Here is a 24,765-nt window from a genome sequence, read left to right on the forward strand (position 1 = left end):
TTGTATTTTTAAATGTAGAGATTCAGCACTATTAATTAAACCCTGAACTCCTCTTATTGCACTGTGCTCCAGGTTCTGTGAAAAGAGGTGTAATCTTAATAATAAATATTATCCCATAAGAGTTTAATTTCCTAAACTGCCCCCAGCACTGATTTTTTGTATCCAAAGCTGCTCTCCTGAATTCTGCTAACACAATAGTGGCATCACTAAGAAATATAGGTCTCAAAAACGCAGCAGGCTGTCTGCATAAGTGCCCTTACATAATGAACTACAGCAAAAGCTCTTTCTGATTAATGGGACTATTTCCAGGCTTGCACAGATTACACAAAGTACAAAATACTCTAATGTGGCCTCCATTAGTGCACACTAGTTATCATTAAGCTTGCATCTTGACAATGAGGGGAAAAAAACATAGAGCATAACTATTAAACTGAAAGGCAGAAAATCATTTTGTTTCCCCTCTGAGCCTGTATGTTCAGTGTGTCCATTATTTTAGCTCCTGTGCAAGCTCATGGATTTGTTCACTGGCTCTTTATGTTTAGAAATTCAGTTTGATTAACTGCATGCTAGCAAAGTACAAGTTTGAGGGAAGAAATGATTGAGCCTAAAGAAATACTGTCACCATAACTAAATCTGAGCAAAACCCCCCAGACTATTGTGGCAACGCAAAGTGTACTTATGTGGTCAGAAGAACAAGTACTAGACACAAAATCAGGACTTACTCCTGATGAACACTTCTTTTCCAGTATAGCCCTTACTACCATGTATAGTCCTGTTGATATCAACGGGGCTACATGCATAAATAGACATTACACTTAGTTGTAAGATTTGTAGGATTGGGAGTCCATAGTGAAAAGCAGACATGCACATTCTCTGATAGGGCGATCTGCTCCTTTAAAGGCCAGCGGGTCTGGGACCACCCACCTCTGTTTCATTACCAGACCCATCTGGAAAGGGGTCAGGTGATCCCAATAAAAGGGCTGAGAAGAGTCAGTTGATGAGGCTGTGGGAAGGAGGTTGACTTTTGTAGGGTAGCCCTGGAGCAGAGCGAAAGGCCTTGGAATCCTGACAGACTGCTTTGGTAGGGAGTTTAGTGGTACTTTGTGGACTTTTGTTTGAATTAATAAAACTGTGTCCTGCAAGAAAGGCTTGAAAGACTTAGGGCACAGCATCAGTCCTCCCTGGGCTAAGGAGACAGGCCAGCACACTTATACATGGTGGAGATGCTGAGCCTCGTGAAGAAGAGGTCAAATGTTAGCTACTTCACAGGCAAAGCATAAGCAACTTTTACTTCAAGACTTTCAAACATAACTATTTGGGAGGCAAAGAAAACAAGAAGAGTGGCCACTCTGTGGGTAGGACAAGATGAAGTCCTAAAGCATATATCTTTCAAATTTTTCCACTTCTTTTATTGAAAAACTGATGTCCTGTACTGCCAACCTCAAATGTTCAAAAAAGCAGAAGTCAGGCCCCACAGAATCATGAGATATTTTTAAAATCTCATAATTTTTAAGACAAATACATGTTCAGGGTGGATCAAAATCAATTAAATTTTAAAAAAATCCACAAAAACAGCCTTTTTTATTTAAATCAGATGTTTTGATTTAAATACATTTTTTATTTTATTATTTAAATTATAATATGTTTTTTCTTTTAAAAAGTAAGCCCATTTAAAATGAAATCTGAATTTGATACAAAATACATTAAGGCCTAAACTTATAACCTCTTAAAAAAATTAAATAACATAAATATGCTGAATTTGTGAGCCTCTATCAAAAACTTTGAGTTAAAATAGGCTTTTCTATATAAAGACTAAATCAGGGGAAAGACATCTAACTATGGAGATCAAGCATTATCAGTACAGCAAAATAGGTCAGCCTAAGGGACTTAGGAGAGTGTTTTCTCATTTTCAAGAGACTCGGGCAAGTTGGAAGAAACGGTTACTAACCTTCTATAACCGCTGTTATTCGAGATGTGTTGCTCACGTCCATTCCAAGAAGGTATGTGCACGCTGTATACACAGTTGCTGGAAGGCTTTTCCCCCAGTGGTATCCGTAGGGTCAGCTCTGGTGCCCCTTGGAGTCACACCCTCATGGTGCTATATATAGGGCCCTGTCAAACCTCCACCTCTTCAGTTCCTTCTTGCCAGTTGACTCTGACAGAGGGGTAGGTAGGTGGGTCTTGAAATGGACGTGAACAACACATCTCGAAGAACAACAGTTACAGAAGGTTAGTAACTGTTTTTTCTTCTTTGAGTACTTGCTCATGTTGATTCCAAGTAGGTGACTCCCAAGCTAGTCCATTGGAGGTGGGGTTGGAGTTCAAAGCCCCGAGGATTGTAGCACTGCTCTGCCAAAAGCAACAACATCTCTGCCGTGCTATGTAATAGCATAACGTGCAGCAAAAGTGTGAACAGATGACCACGTCGCTGCCCTACAAATGTCCTGAATCAGGATGTGGGCCAGGAATGCCGTCGAAGACACATGAGCCCTTGTGGAATGAGCTGTCATTGCAGGGGCAGGCACTCCCGCCAAGTCGTAACACGTTTGAATACACGATGTGATCCATGAGGAAATTATTTGAGAAGAAACTAGGAAACCTTTCATCCTATCTGCTATTGCTATGAAGAGCTGTGCTGTTTTCCTGAATGTCCTGGTTTGTATGGAATTGGGAAACTACCTTTGGAAGGAAGGCTGGGTGAGAGCAAAGTTGAATCTTGTCTTTAAGGAAGTTTGTGTAAGGAGACTCCGACGTAAGAGCCTTGAGTTCAGACACCCTCCTTGCTGAAGTTATGGCCACCAGAAAAGCTACCTTCTGGGATAGATAGAGGAGTGAGCATGTTGCTAGGGGCTCAGATGGCTATCTCATCAGCCTTGACAGCACGAGGTTAAGGTCTCCTTGGGGAATTGGCTGATGCATATGAGGGTATAGCTTATCTAGGCCTTAAGGAAATGCCTGACCATGAGGTTAGCGAAGACTGAACAGCATGCAACCCAGGAGTGAAAAGCCGAGATGGCGGCCAGGTGGACCTTAATTGACGACACCGACAGACACTGTTGCTTCAGATGTAACAAACAGTCCAAGATAGAGGGTATTGAAGACAGCAAGATGCCCTTCTGAGCCACCCAAATCGAAAATCTCTGTGACGCAATGCACTCCCTGTACACCCTTATGGTGTGATTATGTATCCTTCATGTCTGCCCTTATAGTGTAACTGTGTATTGTTTAATGCAAAGTATGTCATGTAAGGTATTTTTGGAATGCTCATGACATGCTGAATGTTATTGTTATAGTAGTATATTTCTTGCAATGTCATGTGTATGGTTATGAAGCTCTGCTATGTAATATTCCCAAATGTGTGTCTCACGTGGCTTGAATAGATCCAGGCAAACACTAAAAGCAGAGGTAATTCATGCCTCGGTGAGGCATGCATAAAACAACTCAGTGCTTCCAGGAACAATGGACTGGCCTGAGTATCTGATAAGGTGATTCCCATTTAACTCAAGTGGAGGAAAAACCATGCTGGATATTGCCGATCACCTGACCCCAAAGGGTGTCCAGGGAACCTGTTAAAGGAAGAGGCATTTTGGTCTCTTAAGCTCTCTCTTGCAATCCATCTACAAGACAACACCAAGACTGTTCACAGCGGGGGAGCCTGGTTGGGGGCGACCAAGCAGCCTGTAGTGAGAACCATCTAAGACTGTAAGGCTACTGAAGTGTTAAGCTTAGTTTAGAATGTGATTTGCTTTTATTTATTCCTGATCAAATCTAACCTATATTCCTCCATCTTATAATCACTTAAAATCTTTCTGTACTTAGTAAAGTTATTTGTTTGTTTTATCTAAAGCAGTGCATGTGGTTTGAGTGTGTGTAGAGACTTCATTTAAAGTGACAGAGCTGGTGAATATCAATTTCTTTGATAAACTGACAGACATATGAGTTTGCAGCATGCAGAGGGCAGCACTGAACTCTGTAAAATGGCAGTTCCTAGGGTTGCATCTGGGACTGGGCGGGTTTGCTGGATCATTCTATTGCATAATCCCATGAGTGGCTTGCCAGAAGCACTCACTCACTAAGTCAGGGACCGTTTGCTTGCAGGAGGCTGTGTGTGGGCTGACCCAGGAGTGAGAGGTTCACACAGTGGGGGCAAGTGCAAGACAGTGCCCAGGAGTGAGGGATTGGGGAGACACAGCTATATACCAGTCCAGATTGCAGAAGGGAACGTCACACTCTTCCACTTAGATAGGTAAGTGGTCCTTATGGAAGGTTTTCTGCTGTCAAGGAGGACCTCTCTAACTGGTTCCACGCACGCTAGTTCCAGAGGGTTCAGCCATGGAGCTTCTACACTGTGAGATGGACAGACTCGAGGTTGGGGTGCCCAAAGTTGCCGTGGTCCCGGGTGATCAAGTCCAGAACTAGAGGCAGAGTGATTGGGGCTTCCACTGAAAGACTGAGAAGCATGGTGTACCAATGTTGACGTGGCCAGGCTGGGCTATCAGCAGGAAAATCCTTCTTCTCCGATCTTCAGCAGAACCTTGTGAACAACGGGGGTAGGCAGGAACATGTAGAACAACGGACCTGTCCACGGGATGAGAAACATGTCCACAATTGATCCCGGACTGTGATTCTGGACAGAGCTGAATTGCAAGCATTTCCTGTTGAGCCTTGTTGCGAACTCTCCACCATTGGAAGGTCTTGAATAGTTTGTTGGACCTCATGAGGAAGGTCTGAGGCTTGTAGCCAGGAACTTCTTTGCATAGCTATGCTGGATGACATGGTTCGGGCTGCCGTGTCTGCCATGTTGAGTGCTGCCTGGAGTGAGGCCTTTGCCACCGCTTTACTCTCATCTACAAGATCTGTGAATTCCGGCTTGGAGCGTGGTGGTAATGATTATGCAAACTTGGACCTTCAAGAGTTAAAAGCATATCTGCTTAGGATTGCTTGCTAGTTTGCAATGTGGTGTTGGAGCCCCTCGGTAGAGTACACCTTTCTACCAACTTCTTAGCATCTCTGCCCTTTGGTGTTGGGGCTTGCTGGCCCTGCCTCTCACGCTCATTAGCTTCTGTCTCCACAAGCAATCCCGGTGGAGGGTGAGTGCAGAGATACTCATGGATCTTGGAGGGCACGAAGTACTTCCTCCTCTCCACTCTCTTTGCTGTGGAAGGCAAAGAGGCTGGAGTTTGCCATAGTGACTTTGTGGTGTCACATATGGTCTTTATTAAAGGCAAAGCAACTCTGGAGGGACCCGGAGGTGCTAAGAGGTCAACCACAGGGTCTGCACTCTCCGAGACCTTCTCTATTTGGAGCCCCATGTTCTGTGCCACCCTGTGGTCGTTCACAGTAGGCGCAGCCACTGCTCCCATACTGCTTCATCCCTGGATGAAGCAGTGGCAGGTCTGATGGGAACAAAGCCCTGCTCTTGCCCTTCTGCATCCAAGGGGTCCTGCAGTACCAGCTCCTCACCCTCAGTGTTGGGGTTGAGGTCCTGCTTGGTGCAGGGCTCAATGCTGGGATCGGGCCCTGGTTCGGTGCCATGACCCATGCTGCATGGTATGTTCCCAACTGCATGAGTCGGTAGGGTTCTGCTCTCAGAAACAAATGAGAGCAACCATTTGGAGTGCTTGGTGGAATGCTCACGTGGTCCAGAATGGCCATTGGGCTGGCATCTGCCATTGGGGAGGCCAAGGCACAGGAAGGGGTTGTGCTGCCTCAACCCTCTGGTGCTGTCTGCCCAAACAGTCCCAGCTCCTTCTTGAGCAGTACGACTCCACTTTTAGAAAACCAGGGCAGTGTGGTGTGGTGCCTGATGGTGCTGGAGAGCAGTGCCGTGGAGAGGGTGACTGTGGCATCATGGATGGCTTGCCCCAGGATGGTGCTGGGAGCTTTTTTGAACCCGGTGGTCTGGGGTCCTGGTCTTGGTCCTGCCTAGAGGGAGGTGTCAGTGCCATGCCCTCTGTGAGATCCCTTGCTGCCTCAAAGGTCTCTGGCGTGGAGGGGAGCTGCAACTCCTCCTCATGGCTGTCCTTGGGCGGGGAGTCCAAGGGAACTGGACTTGACAGACCCCTCAGTGGGGCTGGAGCTGATGGTACCACATCTGAGGGTCCAGGATTGGAGTGGCTCAATGTGGGTCACGCTCCCACTCAAGCCCTTACGCCCAGTTGTTTTCAGTGTTGGCAAGCATCCCGTTTGTTGTCTTCTGCTTTTTCCCTGGGATGGTGAGAGCGGTGCTGCATTTCTCTATGTGCAGCATCTCTCAGTGCCGGAGATGCCCTGCTGATGCCGAGCTTCTCTATGCATAGAGTCCTTCCTCGATGCTGTTTCTCTGACCGATGTCGGTGCCCTGAAGTTGAAGTGCTGGGTCCTGGCTCTGCCGGACTTCGCTCCGGAGGTCAGAGAGCTGCCTCCATTAGAATAAATTTAAGTCTCTGGCATCTTTCCTTTTAGGTTCTGGGGCGGAAGCCTCTGCAGTTCTTGCAGCGATTCTTCTGATGAGTCTCTCCCAAGCACTTGAGACAGATTGAATGCGGATCATTTCATGGCATAGGTTTTTTACAGGCCCCCCCCAGCTTAAAGTCAGAGGATTGAGGCATGCCCTGGTCATGGCGGGGAGGAGAGAAGACATGATAAGCCCTTCACAGACAAGGTCAGCTCCCAGACTACTGCACTGGGCGGCCCAGAATGGGAAGGAGATGAACATCCTGCAGTGCTGAAGGAACAGGTTCAGGACTATTTATAAAGATTGGACAAGTCTTTGGGGCCAGATGCAATGCATCTGTGGGTGCTGAGGGAGTTGGCTGATGTGATTTCAGAGCCACTGGCTATTGTCTTTGAAAGCTCGTGGCAATTGGGGGAGGTCCCTGATGATTGAAAAAAGGCAAATATAGTGCCCATCTTCAAGAAAGGGAGGAAAGAGGATCCAGGGAACTACAGACCGGTCAGTCTCACCTCAATCCCTGGAAAAATCATGGAGCAGGTCCTCAAGGAATCCATTTTAAGGCATTTGGAAGAGAGGAAGGTGATCAGGAACAGTCAACATGGATTCACCAAGGGCAAGTCATGCCTGACCAACCTGATTGCCTTCTATGAAGAGGTGACTGGCTCTGTGGATGTGGGGAAAGTGGTGGATGTGATATACCTTAACTTTAGCAAAGCTTTCGACACAGTCCCCCACAGCATTCTTATCAGCAAGTTAAAGACGTATAGGTTGGATGAATGGACTATAAAATGGATAGAGAGCTGGCTAGATCATTGGGCTCAACGAGTAATGATCAGTGGCTCCATGTCTAGCTGGCAGCTGGTCACAAGCAGAGTACCCCAAGGGTCGGTCCTGGGGCCAGTTTTGTTCAACATCTTCCTTAATGATCTGGAGGATGGGGTAGATTGCATCCTCAGCAAGTTTGCAGATGACACTAAGCTGGGGGAGTGGTAGATACCCTGGAAGATAGAGATAGGATACAGAGTGACCTAGACAAATTGGAGGATTGGGCCAAAAAAAATCTGATAAGGTTCAACAAGGACAAGTGCAGAGTCCTGCACTTAGGATGGAAGAATCCCATGCACAGCTACAGACTGGGGACCGACGAGCTAGGCAGCAGTTCTGCAGAAAAGGACCTGGGGGTTACAGTGGATAAGAAGCTGGATATGAGTCAGCAGTGTACCCTGGTTGCCAAGAAGGCTAATAGCTTATTGGGCTGCATTAGTAGGAACATTGCCAGCAGATTGAGGGAAGTGATTATTCCCCTCTATTCACCATTGGTTAGGCCGCATTTGGAGTACTGTGTCCAGTTTTGGGCCCCCCACTACAAAAAGGATGTGGACAAGTTGGAGAGAGTCCAGAGGAGGGCAACAAAAATTATTAGGGGGCTGGAGAACAAGACTTATGAGGAGAGGCTGAGGGAACTAGGTTTGTTTAGTCTGCAAAAGAGAAGAATGAGGGGAGATTTGACAGCAGCCTTTAACTACCTGAAAGGAGGTTCCAGGGATGATGGAGCTAGGCTGTTCTCAGTGGTAGCAGATGACAGAACAAGGAGCAGTAGTCTCAAGTTACAGTGGGGGAGGTCCAGGTTGGATATTAGGAAAAAGTTTTTCACTAGGAGGGTGGTGAAGCACTGGAATGGGTTACCTAGGGAGGTGGTGGAATCTCCATCTTTAGAGGTTTTTAAGCTGCGGCTTAACAAAGCCCTGGCTGGGATGATTTAGCTGAGGTTAGTCCTGCTTTGAGCAGGGGGTTGGACTAGATGACCTCCTGAGGTCCCTTCCAACTCTAATCTTCTATGATTCTATGATAAGCGGGATCCTAACTACTCTCACTACACTAACCTATGAACTATCACTACTAACAGTAGATATTAACTATTTATAGGTATGTAAGAACAAGTCCACTAGGGAAGAGCTTGCTGCACAGGAGAAGAGGGATATTCCAACGACCCTCCTGGGTGGTAAGAAGGAACTGAAGAGGCGGGGAGTCGGCAGGGCCCTATATACAGTGCCATGAGGGTGCAACTCCAGGGGCAGCGGAGCCAACCCTACGGATACCATTAGGGGAAAAACCTTCGAGTGACTGTGCATGAGGTGCGCACACACGTATTTAGAATCAACATGAGTAAGTTCTTGAAGAAAATCTTAAGCTCCAGTCATTTAGGCATATTTGAAAATTATCCCAGGCTGACCTGAAACAGTTTAATTCACTTACTACAATTAATTCCTCTGTTTAATAAATTATTTAGTTGTAAATGTGAAACATATTTTGATTAGAGAAGTTTATGTATCCAAAATATTTAAATTTATATGATGCTTAATGTATGTTTAATGCTGTTTAATATAATTCCAGTTAACAACCTAATGCAGGTTGACACAAACCACGTGGAAAAATTAATTATATAGTAAATAGCCAATAGATTATTCTCTATTTTTAACATGCCAAAAATGTACAATTAATAAGAATCACACTATTCAGCTATATAATTGCTTAAATAAATGTATATAGTTACAGTGCACCCTCCTAGGTAGCAAAAAGATGTATCAAATCCAGTATAAAGGTGCTGTTTAATTGTAAATTAACATGTTTTAATGGTTATATCAACCAATGAGAATGCACCTTTCTTTAGAAAATAACTGAAGTACAAATGGAAAAGTTGATTAAAATTGATTATTTAAATCAAGGCTTTCCAGTCAGTGGTTTAAATCACCTTAATTTAAATCAATCCACCCTGTACATGTTGGGTTCTTTTTATTTTGAAGAAAAACAGTTTCAGAGAAGATAGTGAGGGAAAAAAGCCTGCGATTGTTTGCTAGGTTGGCCTTGCAAAGCAAAGAACCTGTAACTTCTATAGCATCTAAAATAACATCCAGTTAATGACATTTTCCTTGAAGAACACTATCATCTAATTTTCTGAAGCATCTCTGGTATGAACTCCCTTGTTTGAATCATTTGTTATTCACGTGTAGTTGCAGGGATTTAAATAGCTGAACCTTTATAACAATCTAGAAAGTACAGTATGAAACCCATTTTATCTGCCTGACCAGATTTAAAATTGCAATAAACAGCTGCACATTAATATTGAACTTGAAAGGGAATTAATAAAATATTTAAAAAAAATATTATGGGCAAAGTTCAATGTCCGTTAACGAAAATCTTTTTCTTAGCATGAACTGAAAAGTTCCCTTTGTTCTTCAACCATTTAAAAAAATATTACTCAACAAAAGTCATGTCCTTGATGGCAGGTGTAAGCCACCTAGGATAAGCCCATCACACTCACCTCCAGTTCCAGGCACTGTGTGTAAGAGTGAGTGCTCATGTATTAAGGTAAAATTTGCATGGAAGCACTGAGGAAGATGAGGAAACAGCCTCTTCTTCCCCTTGCACACCCAAATACAGTACAGTTCTTTTAAGAGCCTTTCCTAAGAGCTAACTAGAGAGGTCACTTGGTGACTCTAAAGTTATGGGCTCAGCAAGGTTGGGATGTAGCCAGTGCCCTGTGTACCTGACAGCAGGCATTAGTGGAACATTCACTTGCTCTTTTCAAAAATACATTTAATGAGTCTTATACAGGATGCCAGTGTTACTCTGTCCTCTGAGCACATCCATAAGTGTTGGCTAAGGGCACGAGGGCTAAGCCCTATTCTAATGAAAACTACTATGGCTGTTTTAGTGTTCAGGCAGAGCAAACACTGCCTCACTGTTTAGGGTTTTATCCAGAAGACCCTATACAGTAAACTGCACAGGATGGTACTCATTAGATTAGCCTGATAGGATGTCAGCCCTGAAGAGATTTGAATCTGTGGTTCCAAGTAGTCTAGGTATTCAAACCTGAGCCTTGAAGCATTACACCTTCTTGCCTGGAGGATTTCTTAAGTAAAATGGCTCCAAACTTGTATGATGTACTGTATGCTAAGCCTACAGGAAAGCAAGAACATACAAACAGATATATAAGGGCACCTACTGATGACATGTTCATTGAGAAATAGATATGAGACCTAAAAACCATATGCCAAGACCCTGAAGTAATGGTAATACTTGGCACGTGTATTGGTTCCAAATGGAAAGTTACTATTTACCAACTGCTTGCCAACAACATGCAGTGGTATCAGAGAAACTGCAGTATTTCCTTATACTTAGCACAGGAAACAGTCATATTGGAGATAACACCATGTGAGAGCTGTCGGTAAATGCTGGGGGCAGAAGTTATGACACCTATTATGTATAGTTCTTTGTATTCTCAAAGGACTGTAAAAACCTCAATCAGAAGTCTGGATATTCCCTGTGAAAACTCACTTTTTGAAGAGCATTGTTGCATTTATTTTAATAAATTTATTAATGAAGATAACGTAGCTTAGTCCTAACTTTTGCAAAAGTACTAGATATCTGCACTGTTAAAATCTATGGTCTCGTTATCCAGCCTACTAGTGGCACTATATATAAAACCATCACTGAAAAGGTTTATTAACCTTTTCAATCTTTTTAAAACATTATTGCTGACTCAAAATGTAGATAGACGACTGAAATTAACAAGCTCTATTACCCACAAACCGATACAACTGGTTGGTTTCCTCAAGTGCAGTGGGCAATACGCCACATAATTATCACGCATGTTACATTCCTGCCACTGTTTTGTCATGACTCCAACAACAGTCTTCAAAATAGAGCCACCACTTCTAAAGAATGGCAACAGTAAACGCAAAAAATCTGAAAGGGTAATAAAATTAATTCTGACTGGGTTTCAATAGCTGTAGGAAGAAACTATTGTTCTAGAGTTACATAATTTCCTAAAACTATGCTATACTTCTCCCCAAATCAGCAATCTCATCAATTATTTTAACCCACAGGCAAGAGTTTACTGCTATTGCCCTCAAATCTTGTCAATATGGTGTATAATAATATACATATCAAAACAAATAAGACACATTTGGGATGAGATGCGGGCTATCTCTTTATAGTCTTTTGCTGAGAATGGGGAAATGGTCCCTTATAGTACATATTGTCAAAAAGCTTGGTCCATTTCTTATCACATGAAGTTATCAAAATAACATTTTATAAAACTCATTTAAGCTCAATTTTGTTTTATAAATCTTCACAGTTTAAATTTTGCATGTTATGCTGTTGATTAAAAGTCTGATTGTTAATCTCATGTGCAAATCTGTAAATATCAAAGCATTTCTTCCAACAGAGCAACCTTCTAAATCTAAAGGAACATAGAAAATCAATAAACAGACATTGTATGAGCCATATCTAACTGCTTAGTTAAATTGAAAATAAATCAGCAATATGAATGTACTAACTACTTAAAAGCTTTGTGAAACATGTTGCCAGAAGTTCAAGAACTGGAACCAAAGTACAAATGAAAAGCAAAAAAGGCAGCATGACTCAATGTAAATAAATGTACAAAAATAAAATGGTTACATGCGCTATGGAGAGATGTGTTGTTTCTGTAGTTGTCACTCATTTACTAAAAACCTGACAGAAGCACTGCTTTTATTGCTTGCTAAATGAAATCATTCAAGCAAGTTCTGATCTTTTAAAAATATAGTTCTTCTTGCAAAGACAATGTTCCATCATTTACTTCTTCCAACCATTTGAAGTCTTTTCATTCTTATTTAAATATCGTGCAGAAAATGACTTCAGATGCTTACTGTATCTGCAGAGATTGTTAAAAACAATGAATCAATAAGAACACTTTTCTTTCTCTCTCTTTCTCTCTTTCTTTAAACTGTACCTCTGTCTGGAGAATTTAGTAATGTTGCAGATGAGGAGGAGAGCCGCTTGTTAATGACTGGATCAACCTGTTTCGAAAGGTTCACTGTTGAAACAGACCGCCTGTCTGGATCTAAAACAAATGGAGATAATGCAAATTGACAGCCCACATGCAGTAATGCGACTCTTCCTAGCATACTCACGGGACGAGAAAAATAGGACTAGATAATTTCTGCTCTATCACCAGAACTTTAAAAATAGAAAGGACTTCTCAGTGGACATTTTACAGATGACTTAAAGACTTGGCACAAGACTATTTAATTTAAATTGCAGGTAAACATCCAGGATATCAGTTTATTTTTCATTCAGTCAAGCTATGATCCAAGGTTTCAAATGGAAGGGCGGAAAAGGCAGCTAATAAACAAGATGAGATTTTAATGTTCACCTCACTTCACTTGCAGATAGGTTTTGCTCTAGGCTCAGACAAAATGAGGAAGTACAGGGAAGCTGTATCATGTTTAATGCTCTGATCCATCTTTGCAAGAGCATGCTATAAAGCAAGAAGGTCCTTAGCATCACTTGAATCACAGATGATATTTGGCAAGGTACTGTTGTGAGCCAGGAGGTCAGTATCTTGAACATAAAAATGAAAGATAAAGTAGAGGAAGAAAGCTAGCACACAAGACAAATGAGGGTGGGCACAAGAGGAATTCAAAGGTAAGGCTAAAAAACCACAGGGTTCTGTATAGACGGTGTACTCCATAAAAGAGTGATTTTTCTACCTACACTGTACGAAGACAAAGCTAGTCAGTCCAAAACTGCATGCGATTTCATAGACAAAGAAAGTTAATGCTGTGTAGAAGGCTAAAAAATATTTGCAATGCACATGCTTTGTATGACATCAAAGGGCTTTATTTTGCCTTTCTTTATGCTTTGTGGATTTCAGAATGCAGTATCACACTACCTCACCCTCCTGTTCAAATGATGCAAAATCAGCATTGCCACCCTGCTGAGAATGTGATGGATTTTTCAAGAGTAGTGAAAAAGAGATTGTGCACAGTCCAAAGAGGTTGGCAATAGCAGAATAAAATGAAGAACTAGAACAAACAATGTATATGAATTCTCTTCTCCAAAATGTTTGGGGAAAAATGAGTACATAAATTAAATCACTTGCAAGGTAGATTTTTGTTTTGGATAGTGACGCCTACTCAAAAGATTAGTAGAAACTCAGTTCTGTTCTTGCTTAGACTTATGGCTCCAATTCACCAAAGCACTTTAAGCATCCATTTAAGTTCATCTCTACGCAGCAAAGCACTCTTAGACCCAGATTTTTAAAGGTATTTAGGCATTGCTGAGCTCAGTGTTACAAAACCTAACCAATTTATGAGTCTAGCTCTCATTTTCAAAAGGGATTTAGGCACTTAGGAACCAAAATCCCACTGAAAGTCAATGCAATGTTGTTCTAAACATGCCAGTTCTTACCAGAGGAGGTAATATCTTCTATTCAAGCAATTTCTGTTGGTGAGAGAGAGAAGCTTTCGATCTACACAGACCTGAGAAAGAGCTCTGTGTAGCCCAAAACCTTGTCTCTCTCACCAACAGAAGTTGCTCCAATAAAAGATATTACCTTACCCCCTTTGTCTTTCTATTGACAGTCAATGGCATTTAGGATCTTAAGTGCCTAAATACATTTTGAAAATGAGACTTGGGCTCCAAAATCAGTTAGGCATTGCAATGCTGAGTGTAGCAATGCCTAAACACCTTTAAACATCTAGGCCTTAGCACATAATGATTTCCAGTTGAAGTCAATGGGAGTTTAACATGTCCTTAGCTGTTTTGCTGAATCAAGGTCTATATGTCTAAATAACCTTGACAACACTGAAGAGGACATTTTCTCAGAGATTATCTACGCTTGAGTAATGCTTTCATTATACTGAGTACATCAACATTTGACACGCATGTTACCACCCACATATAAATAAATATAGTTGTTGGGTACAAATTGGTTTTGCATGAAAATCTCCACTGACCATTAATGAAAGAGTTCCTTTCTGGCTCCTCATATCAATGGTAAAGTATACAGGATGGGCCTCGGGAATGAAAGGAAAAAGGATTTTTTAAAATTTGATTTCTCATCCACTACCACAGGGCAATTGGTTTTATCTTTTGCTTTATCTAATCTTAGCGGGATTCAAAGAGCGACTGGATGTTCGTATGGAAAACAAGAATATCCAGAGTTAGAACCGTTAACACTAACTAAAAGAGTACTGTACTGGAAAGGATAAAAACCTCATGTTTCAGAGTTTAAGACACTCTCTAAACATTGGGAATAGGATAAAACCTTCGGGGTGGGGTGGGAGGGCGCAGATTACTTCACATCTTCCTACGGTGGCATTTCTTGCACCTTCTTCCACAACATTTGCTGCATGTCAGTGTTGGAGACTGGATTTAATGGGCTTTGGGTCTGATCCAGTATAGCAATTCCTATGTTCCTTGGCAGGTCTCCAGTCACAATCTTTACGTGTGAGTTGGGTGGAGAACTAAGACCTAATTTCTTGTTCTGGATATGTGAGAGCGTATGCCATTACATCAACAGGATGCGTATGTTTCTGCCGCATAAGATGTGTAAGAAAGCAGAAGCAGTATTTTGGAAATGAGAAACAGCAGCATAAAGAGCATCTACTCGAGAAAGTCTCTCTTAAATCAGTCTTGCCATCCTGTCCTCATAAATTCATGCAGCCCATGAAGACTATTCTTCAATGGATGCCATTCACTTTGAAGAATTCCATGTGAACGTAACCTGCAAACAAAGAATAGGCCAAGCACCATTTGTTGGCAAGAGTTGTGGCAACATATTTTAAAACCAAAATATCAGCCACTGCAGCAGACCTGCTGCCTAGAAGAAGTTCAGAATAAATACAAATAAATATCTTTCATACGCAGTATGTCAAAGGTAAAACAAAGCCAAAATAGAGCCCAAAATATGTATTCAAATTAGATCTCACTGGATTCCAGAAGATTGCTTTCAACAGGTTAATATTCTTTGTAGAATACACAATACAATATACTGTACACTGTATACAGTAGTTCAGTGAATTGTGCCAAATCCTTTAAGTCAACCAGTAATAATTCTCTGTACTTCAAAAAACACTGGGGGCTAACAACTGTTCTAGTCTATGTGATAGGATGTTAAGCATGCACTGTTTCTAAGTGATGTTGGCTTAGTGGTCAACAAGTAGTTACTAGTCCTATTTCTTGAGGAGCTAGCTACATGTGAAGGAATCAACAAACCACAGTGATTTATGTACCGGGTTTTCTAGCACCACCCAGAGATCTGAAGTGGTGTTCCAGGCCTGCTAAATCGAGAAAGGTGAATGATGATTCAACAAAATAACCTAGGGACAGAATGCAAGACAAATGATTTTTCAAAATAAAGAAAAATAAAAAGCAAATGAGTTATACAAAGATAAGCAAAGCAAGAAGCGGAACATTTTATGGAAAAATAATTGTTTACTGAATTTACAACACAATAAAATATATATCATATGAGTATTTCTTGTCCTTATTTGCTGAGCAGATTGGTAAACACTTATTTTCTTCTTGATAAAAGAATGATTAATGAATACACTTATTAGAGTGTATGCATTAAAGGGAAAATAGATTTCTAATATATATACATTATTTTCTGGTGCAAGAATCCATCAAAGACACATCTGAATTCTCTTCTTCAGTTTGAGGCATACTTAACAGGGCACTTACATATTATCAATCAGCAGTTTCAGTCAGAGAAGACATTTATGGGATAGCTTATTGGTTATACTTTACTTTTGCCCACTTCTAATTTCTCCTGAACAAAGGGGAGAAAATATCCACCAAACTTTGTGTTCCAGTGTATGTCTTTTGCAAACTAAGGTACTAAATATAATACAGCAGGTTTCAAAGAACATTTTCTCTTCCTATTTGTATTTTTATCTTAAAATTCGTATTTTATAATTTCCACCAGAAATTCTTAAAGTAATTTTCTGTTGCTGTCCTATGGTACCTAACACGTCCATACAGTAACTTATATTTGATTAGTGACACAGCATATGCATGCACACACACAAGTGCACAGAAACATCAGCAAAGCAGCAGAAGTGAGCAGTTCTAGATATAGATGGAGCTACGGGTTAGTCAATATCCTAATGATGTTTAAGCTTTAGCTGAATTTCCCCTTTCTCCCTCTTAGCCAAGCAGAGTTAAAAATATGCTCATCTTTAAAACAATGCTAAGATCATGAATAAAGAACTTGAATTAATTAACACTGCATCACCCTCCTCTTTATGGGAACAAAGTATATCATACAGACAGGAAGCTTGGCTCAGAAACTGGGTCTCCCCCTTTACCTGTATTATTAATGCTGCTGCTGCTATGAAGTGCTCCTCCCCAGGACCACCTGTTTTGCCTTTGTTTGGGCTTCTGGCTCCTCTCGATTGTACGGCGTACGACAGCTTCATGCCGTTCCTTAAGCACAACAGGAGACTGTATGAATATGTTTGGATGTGGCTGGGTTTTAATTAACCTTCCCATCAGCCTGCACATAGAATTCCACCTGGACAAAAGATACTGGCCATCATGGAGTAAAATTCAAAATGATGGGCAGTGCTTTGTGAGAATCCCACTCAAAGAACTGAGCTAATTTCAAAGCAGGGCTTTATGGTAATTACAAATATATAACTGTGAAAATAGGAGATCTGCTTGAGACCAATAACAATGCACATAGTATTTGTATGACAGTAGTTCCTCACTGAAACTGGGGCCCCGTTGTACATGACCCAGTCCCTGTCCTGAATTTTTTACAACAGAAGTGGATGTCTACGCTCCAACCAGAGGTTTGATTGCAGCTTGGATAGGCGTACTTCTGCTAGCTTTAGTCTGGGTCACGTGGCTAAAAATAGCAGTGAAGAGGCAGTGGCATGAACATCGGTGTTGTCAAGCAACCTGGGGCGCCGGGCTGGTTTGTATAGCCCATGCTGGCCGCATCTTCTCTGTTACCTTTAGCTTTTATCTAGCTAGAGTGGCTAGCCTGGGAACAGCTATGTGAGCTGCAGTCACACCTCTGATTGCAGTAGACATAGCCAACAAGGACAAGACAAGCAAAAGGTGGGAGGGGAAGTAGAGAGGTGAGCTGACTTGCCCAAGGTCACACAGCAAGTAGCTACCAGATCACTCATCATGCAGTTAAGTGGAAATAAATGTATTATTAAATCTGCACTTACTGTACTCTCTCACATTCCTGAAAGTTTCTGAATTAGGCACTTAGTACTTAACTGTGTTTACACTGATGCACTAGCAACCTACAATCAACAATATAGGTACCACACAATTCATTTTTCTAGAGGTTTTTAAATTTTGATTTTCATGTCGGTTTGGACTTGCTGTGCCTTGCCACAGATGTACTTTAACAACTCATATTTTTGGACTGGAGAGATCAATTTTGTGGAGAGACCCATGAAAAGCTGTATCAGTGCAGACACAGCTAAAAAAAAAAAGAGTTAAAAAACTAAAAAAGCCTTCTTTTTGCAATGTACCCTACATTAACCTTGACTCGTATTCCAACCCTATTGCTAACCTTTAAATGACATACTGGTCAATTTGTTGCTACATCATCTGGTAGAGAGCAAGTTGCCTGAAAAATTGTACGGAATGCCCTTTTACCTTGTCTTCTTCTATTCTCTGCTTTCGTTTTTCCTCTACTGCAGCTCGCCTTCTCTCTTCTTTTAGCCTGTGTTCTTCTAACTTCTTTTTGCGTTCCTCCAGGTGTTTTTCATAATGCTGCCGTGCTCTCTCTTCTTTTTCTAACCAGACTGACTCTCTTGCAGCTAAAAGAAAAGTAGACATAAAATGTAAATATACTGTACCATTTAGAATTGTGTCACACAGCTTAGGCTGCCCAAGACTGATTGCACTTACCAATTTGTTTTCTTAAATCAAATATATATATGTCCCAACCAGGCTTCATTAAATGCTCACAGTGTATTTACCTAGGTTGCACACTAACCAGTTGTGCTGTGACTTTAATTGCTGTAAAATATCAACATCAGAGTTGGAAATAATGAAACTAAGGTCTCAGAAAATTTGACCTATGCAAATGATCCCATGCCATTTAAAAATTCCTGAACGAATATTTATAGTGTGTCCCACAATTGGAGGCAATGTCTCATGCTGTTTCACACACTGGGCCCCATGGCAGGCAAAAAGCTATGCTCAGCTGCCTTAAATTGCAAAAGTGAAATTGTAAAAGTAATAGGCCTTAAGTCTCATATAGACTCACATGATACAGAACAGAGCAATATTAACACTTCAAAATAAAGCTAAATTTGACAGGGGTTCCATGCAAAACTACAGATCACTCTAGGTGTGAGAAACAAGTTCATGAAACAAACAGTTGACAAATGTGAACTGAGTTTTGTGTTTCAAGGCTAATTTGGCGTGGTTGCAGATTTCATTGTTAATGTTTCCAACAACTCTACTCATGATTCTCACTAGCAATAAATAGTAAACGTGAGAGATTCAACTGGATAATAATGCATAATTTTCTGCATTCACTCAATTCAAAAAGAAAGTTAAACAGTGAGCAGGAGATTGGAGTTATCTACCTGCAGGAATGATCAATATAGTTCTCCAGAATAATAAAGGTGGCAGGCATTGCAGTCTTAGGGCCTCATCTAATTCCAGCTGACTTCAGTGGGAGTTGGACTGGCCCTTAATGACCAGCTCTGTATCAATAGCTGTCTCTGTTATTCTATGAAGTAACAAATTATCCACCAGAAACTCAGAAAATAAGGTGAGCATGCCTTAACTTGCTACATATCACTGGTCTTGAAAAGTCTTGAACAGCTTGTTTCAGAAGTGTTAACCAAACTAAACCTGCAATAGAGTTGAACTTTACTCTGCACAATGGATTGACTGTTCATATATGTCCCCTCCAGGGATCTGCTTTAAACGGTTACAATCTGATAAGACTGGACTTTTCCTACAGCGGTCATGAAAGTTAGAGATCTCAAGATTTTCATTTGTTTATTTTTTCCACATTTGACATTTCAGGACTTTCTTCACGTTGATGAGCATGTGTGTCTATGTATACATGAAGGTAATACTGCAACAAATGTTACTGAGAATTGTGTGGGAGGCTAATAAAGAGTAGCAGCTCACTGATAACACTAAGGCAACACAGAGGACCAGCCCACTGAGCTGTCAACAAGAGCTTTAATTTCCCAGTGGGTCAGGAGGTTCTCTTTCTAGGTTAGAAAAGGCAATTTTAAAATTTAATTTGAGAGTGAAACTGTCTGCACAAAAGTTTGTCCCCAGATGGTAACTCAGCACATACAACATTATTTTTGTTAGTTACGAACATGTACCAAAAGGAAAAATAAAAACTATTTACGAGTTCAAAACAAAAGCTGTGATTTTTTATTGGTATGGTAATTCTTTTACTTTTGCTGTGAGTTTTCCCGGGAACTGTGAGCAACAAATCATGTTTGCATTCTAAACTTTGTGTGCACACACGTGTATTTTCCCTTCCCCTCAAGATCTACAGCTAAAGAATATATTCTTTAAGTATATGTCAATCCCGGAGTCTCCACCTGATGAAAACAGCTTCTTTCCATGTCATCTTTTCAAACATTGCATTGGGAACAATGGGTGGCACTTTCTTTTAAATGTATAATCTCACTATAGATGCAAAATAGCAGGGACTGCTTTGAATAGGAGTGATATTTGCTCAACTGTGACAAGCAATCTGAGAGCATTCTACTGCAAGGATGAGGACAAAAATGCAACAAGGAAAGAATAGAAATTTCACAAAGGCATTTAGCTGGAATAATTTCAGCTACAATAAACTCTATAGATGTATGGTTAATGTTGATATCAACAGGTGCAAAAAAATCTAACACCTATACATGCAAAATAGTATGCAAGACTCAGCAGTATGTGTTTGCTGAACAATTGGAACAATTAAGATAGTTACCCTGGATTCTTTGATCTTTTACAGATGACTCTTGGGATCACCTATTCCAAGCTCTTTAATGGCTCCCTATCTCTTTCCCTATCACATTCAAATTCCTTTCCACATCTTCAAGGCACTGTACAATTCTGTTTTGGACTATATCTCAGTACTTGTAGCCCACATCTCTGTCTGTGCCTACAGCCTCCTTTTCTAAGCCATACTCTGCCAATTACTCCTAGCTTAGAGCAATTTTACTCTGAAAATTGATTATGCAAAAACAGTATATTACTCACTAAACTGGACCTTTTGGGTATTCAGAGTCATACTGGCTTACTTTATTGACAAATATAAGTATTTTGTTTTTACTTGTTAATCGTGAAAAGCCAACACAGTTAAGAGACAGTAAATTGGACTCTGTTCCTTCTTGATTCAACAACAGAATAATTACTAAATTCAGTAGGTTTGCAGAGGTTTATAGAAGGCAAAGAGGATACACAGGTGTCATTATGGGTATAATTTGGAGATTGAGAAGTTGCACGGGTTTCACCAAGGGCACAACTGAGCCTTCATAATTGTTATTACTGGGGTGGACACACAAGAAAGAAAGAAAGAATGAAGAGGTCCACTTGTGGAGTTCCCCACCTCTGGAAGACTATTTTGGCAATTTCCGGGTTTAGGGACCACTTCTGGCGAGAGAAGAACCTGCTGAAGAAATCCGCCACCATGTTCCTGACTGCAGGGAGGTGTACAGTCTCTAGGTGGATCGCATGACCCACACAGAAGTCCCACAGGCAGAGAGCCTCTTGGCAGAGAGCTGAGGACTGTGCTCCCCCTTGCTTGTTAATGTAATACATTGAAACCATGTTGTCTGTCAATCCTTGTACTACCTTGCCAGACAGCTGGGGAAGGAACGCCTTTCAGGCCAGTTGGGTTGCCCTGAGCTCCTTGATGTTTATATGTAATGCCAGCTCCTCCCTGAACTAGAGGCCTTGGGTCCTGAGGGTGCTGAGATGGGCCCCAAACCCTAAATCCGAAGTGTCTGATACCAGGGACAGCGTTGGTCATGGAGCCACAAAGAGGACCCACTTTGACATATGATGCAGGTTCAACCCCCCTACTAGAGAGGTAAGTATTGGTGTAGGGATTGTGAGGACCATGTCCAAATGGTGCCTGGCTGGGGAGTAAACAAATGCCAGCCACATCTGCAGAGGTCTGAGGTGTAACCTTGTGTGCTGGACCATGTAGGTGCATGCTGCTAAGTGCCCTGAGGCATACTTGTGCCATGATGAGGGGGTGAGCTGTGACCTGGGCTATAAGCTACGATATAACCAATAATCAGACCTTGGAGAGGAGTGCTCTGGCTTGGGTGGAGTTGAGGACAGCCCCGATGAACTCTATCTTCTGTACCAGTACCATTGTTGATTTTTATCAATTTATCAACAGGCCTAGTGCTTGACAAGTGGCCCGTACAACAACAATGCTGTGCTGGACATGAGCTTTCAAGTGTCCCTTGATGAGCCAGTCATCCAAGTAAGGGAAGATCTGTATGTCCCATCATCTGAGGTAGGCTGCAACCAATGCCATGCATTTTGTTAACACCCTTGGCGCTGTTGATAGGTCAAAGGGAAGTATTGTGAACTAGTATAGTGCTTCTTCCCGACTATGAACTTAGGAATCTTTTGTAGCTCTGAAAGATAGAAATATGGAAGTACACATCCTTTTAAGTCAAGGGCAGCGTACCAGTCACGGGATCCAGGGAGGGAATGATGGAAGCCAGAGAGACCATGTGAAACTTCAACTTCTTGAGATACTTGTTGAGGCAAAGCAGGTCCAGAATGGGCCGCAAGCCCCCTTTGGGATCAGAAAGTAGTGGGAGTAGAACCCTTTCCCTCACTGCTCTCGGGGAACTTTTTCTACATCGCCCGGGCTTGCACCTCCTGGATGAGAAGTTGCTCCTGAGAAGGGTCCCTGAAGAGGGACAGGAAGGGGGGATGAGAAGGTGGATGTGAAACGAACTGGAGGATGTACCCGACTGCTACGGTACTTAACACCTATAGGTCTGATGTCATAGCAGTCCAGGCTGGGAAGAAGGGTGCAAGACGGTCTGAAAATAAAGGGGAGGCTGGACCCTAAGTAAAGGCTGGTAGGTCACCCCTGGATGCACCTTCAAAAGGCCTGCCTACCCTCTCAGAGAGGTAATGGCTTAAGCCCAATTGAGAGGCAGCAGCAAGAGCCTAACCCTGGCATTTCTTATGACCCCTATTTTTCCTTTTATAAGGCTCACTCCCTGACTGGTCCCGGCTAAGCTGCTGGGGCCTGAAGTGTCTTCTAGAGGTCGACAGGGTGTAGAGACCCAACGAGCGGAGTGTGGCTCTGCAGTCCTTTAAACTGTGCAGCATGGTGTGCATTTGATCTGTGAACAGGGCTGCACCATCGCATGGGAGGCCCTGAATGGATTGTTGGACTTCCAAGGACAGGCCAGATGACTGAAGCCACAAGGCTCTTCTCATCGAGACAGCTGACACCATTGTTCTAGCTGCCAAATCAGCTGCTTCATAGGCTGCCTGGAGGGAGGCTCAGGCTACTGTCTTGCTCTTGTCCAGTATAGCCACAAACTCCTGTTTGGAGTCCTGAGGCAGAGAGCTTGTGAACATGGCCATGGAGTGCCACGTATTATAATCATATCCCCCCAACAGAGCTCACTGGTTCAATGTGAGTAGTTGCAATTGAGTAAACCTTTCTGCCGAAAAAGGTCTAGACTCTTTGCTTCTTTATTTTTGGGGGTCGAACTTGCCTGCCTGTCTGTCTCTTTCATTGGCAGTTGTTACCAACAATGACCCCATGGAAGAATGAGTGTACAAATATTCGAATCTCTTAGTGGTACATAATATTTCTTCTCGGCCCACTCCGATGTAGGGAGCAGGGACTGCCACAAGGCCTTCACCAGCTTCACCACTCCTCTGTGGACCGGAACGGCCTCCTTAGATAGGGCTGCTGCTGCCAGGATGTCAAAGAGCTCATCAGCGGACTCCTTCAGCTCCTCCGCCTCTAAGCCCAGGTTTGAGGCTACCCACTTGAGCAGCTCTTGGTGCGCTCTAAAGTCGTCCTGTGGGATAGTGATGGGGGGCGTACTACTGCCTCATTTGGCAAGGAGGATGATGATGCCTGCAAGGGTGGAGAAGTAAGCTCTTTCTCCTTCAGTGAAGTGACCCCTTCTGGGGCTACTGCAGAAGTCACAGCATCTTGGTCTGACTCCATGTCTAGGTCAGGTGCTGGGTGAGTGGCTGCTATTGACTGCCTCTCTGAAGCCCCGGAGAGTGAATGCTGTGTGTGTGACCCTGAGGCAGGAGGAAATGCCCACAGGTTCAAAAACTGACATGGCATGGGCCATTGCCCCTGCAGACAAGCTCCCATATGGGAGCTCACAGCTGCTGCAGTGGTCATCTGTCTCTTGGGCAGGGCCACTTCATCCCCTTCTGAGTCTGAGGAGTCCTCTCTTGGTGACCACAGTGGTGCCAATGATTCCTCCACTTCCCCGCTGTACCTGGAGGAGTGGTGTCTCGGTACTGGGGACCTGTGGGGGGTGCTGCATGTACAGAGACCGGCAGCTGTCTTCCAGTAATCGATATTCGCGAGACAGGGACCGGTGCCGAGATTCTGGAGATCAGCGTCAGCATTGTGGGGACCGGTGCCGCGACTCAAAAGACCGGTGTTGTGGGTCCAGAGACTGGTGCCATGAGTCTGACTGTTGGCAATGCAGCTCTGGGGTCCGGTGACTGCTGGCAAGGCGTTGGCGATCTGTGCAGGGTGAAGGAATGACGCCTTAGTGTTGGAGATCGCTGTGAAGGCCCCATTGCAGGCTTGCATCTGGATGGCCCCACAGTCAATAGTACTGACATGGAGTCCTGGTGTGTGAGTCTCCCTTCTCGAAGTGTCGGTGGCATGAGAATCGACAGGAGTTCCTTGGCCTTTTGGAATGCCTCGGGTGTGGACGGTAATGTAAGCCAGGCGCTCCTGCTGCTCCCAGGAGTCAGCAGCAGGTCCAGGATTGGGCTGGGAACTCTAAGGGGTTAGGCTGCCGCGAGTCCCAGCAAAGATGAGTGGCCCAGCACGGGTCTTGCCTCGTCTCCTGTGTCCCTTTTGTCCCTCCTTGGTGTCAGTGAGGGCTCTCTCTTGGTATGTGTCTTCCAGTGCTGCTTCTTAGGCACCAAGGATGGTGATCAGTGCCAGGAGAAACTCGGTGCCAAAGGGGCGCTCCACACCGATGCTGATGTACTCGGCACTGAGTCTGAATGGCCCGGCTCAAAGATCTGTCTAAGTGCCGATTCTATTTTTAGTGCGAGGTCTGAACCCTTTACAGATCCTGCACTTGTCTTGCACGGGACCCTCTCCCAGGCACTTCAGGCAGCTCTGGTGAGGGTCATTCACTGGCATAGGCTTCTTGCACAACATGAGGAGTTTGAAGCCCAGGGACCGGGGCTATGTCCCCAGTGGTGTCGTATCTATGATATAACAGGTAAACCAAGAGCTAAACTAGCTAACTTTTAAGTATGTACACTATTACTACAAGAAAGAACTACTGGGTTGG

General features: G+C 42.9%; 1 protein-coding gene across 2 annotated transcripts in view; it reads right to left on the reverse strand.

Annotated features, from left to right (window-relative positions):
• MAP7 (microtubule associated protein 7) overlaps positions 1 to 24,765 on the reverse strand; it is a 145,660-nt gene that overhangs the window by 28,622 nt on the left and 92,273 nt on the right. For both annotated transcript variants that reach the window (XM_067542292.1, XM_067542294.1), the window contains 4 exons: positions 17,888 to 18,051; positions 16,576 to 16,693; positions 15,499 to 15,585; positions 12,213 to 12,323 (listed from right to left, as the gene is read on the reverse strand). In XM_067542292.1, the coding sequence (XP_067398393.1) occupies positions 12,213 to 12,323; positions 15,499 to 15,585; positions 16,576 to 16,693; positions 17,888 to 18,051 (480 nt within the window). The remainder of the gene's footprint in view (positions 1 to 12,212; positions 12,324 to 15,498; positions 15,586 to 16,575; positions 16,694 to 17,887; positions 18,052 to 24,765) is intronic.

The sequence above is a fragment of the Emydura macquarii genome, unplaced genomic scaffold (assembly GCF_026122565.2).
Source record: "Emydura macquarii macquarii isolate MOO-44397 ecotype Brisbane River unplaced genomic scaffold, CSIRO-AGI_Emac_v2 contig_705, whole genome shotgun sequence".
Lineage (NCBI taxonomy): Eukaryota > Metazoa > Chordata > Testudines > Chelidae > Emydura > Emydura macquarii.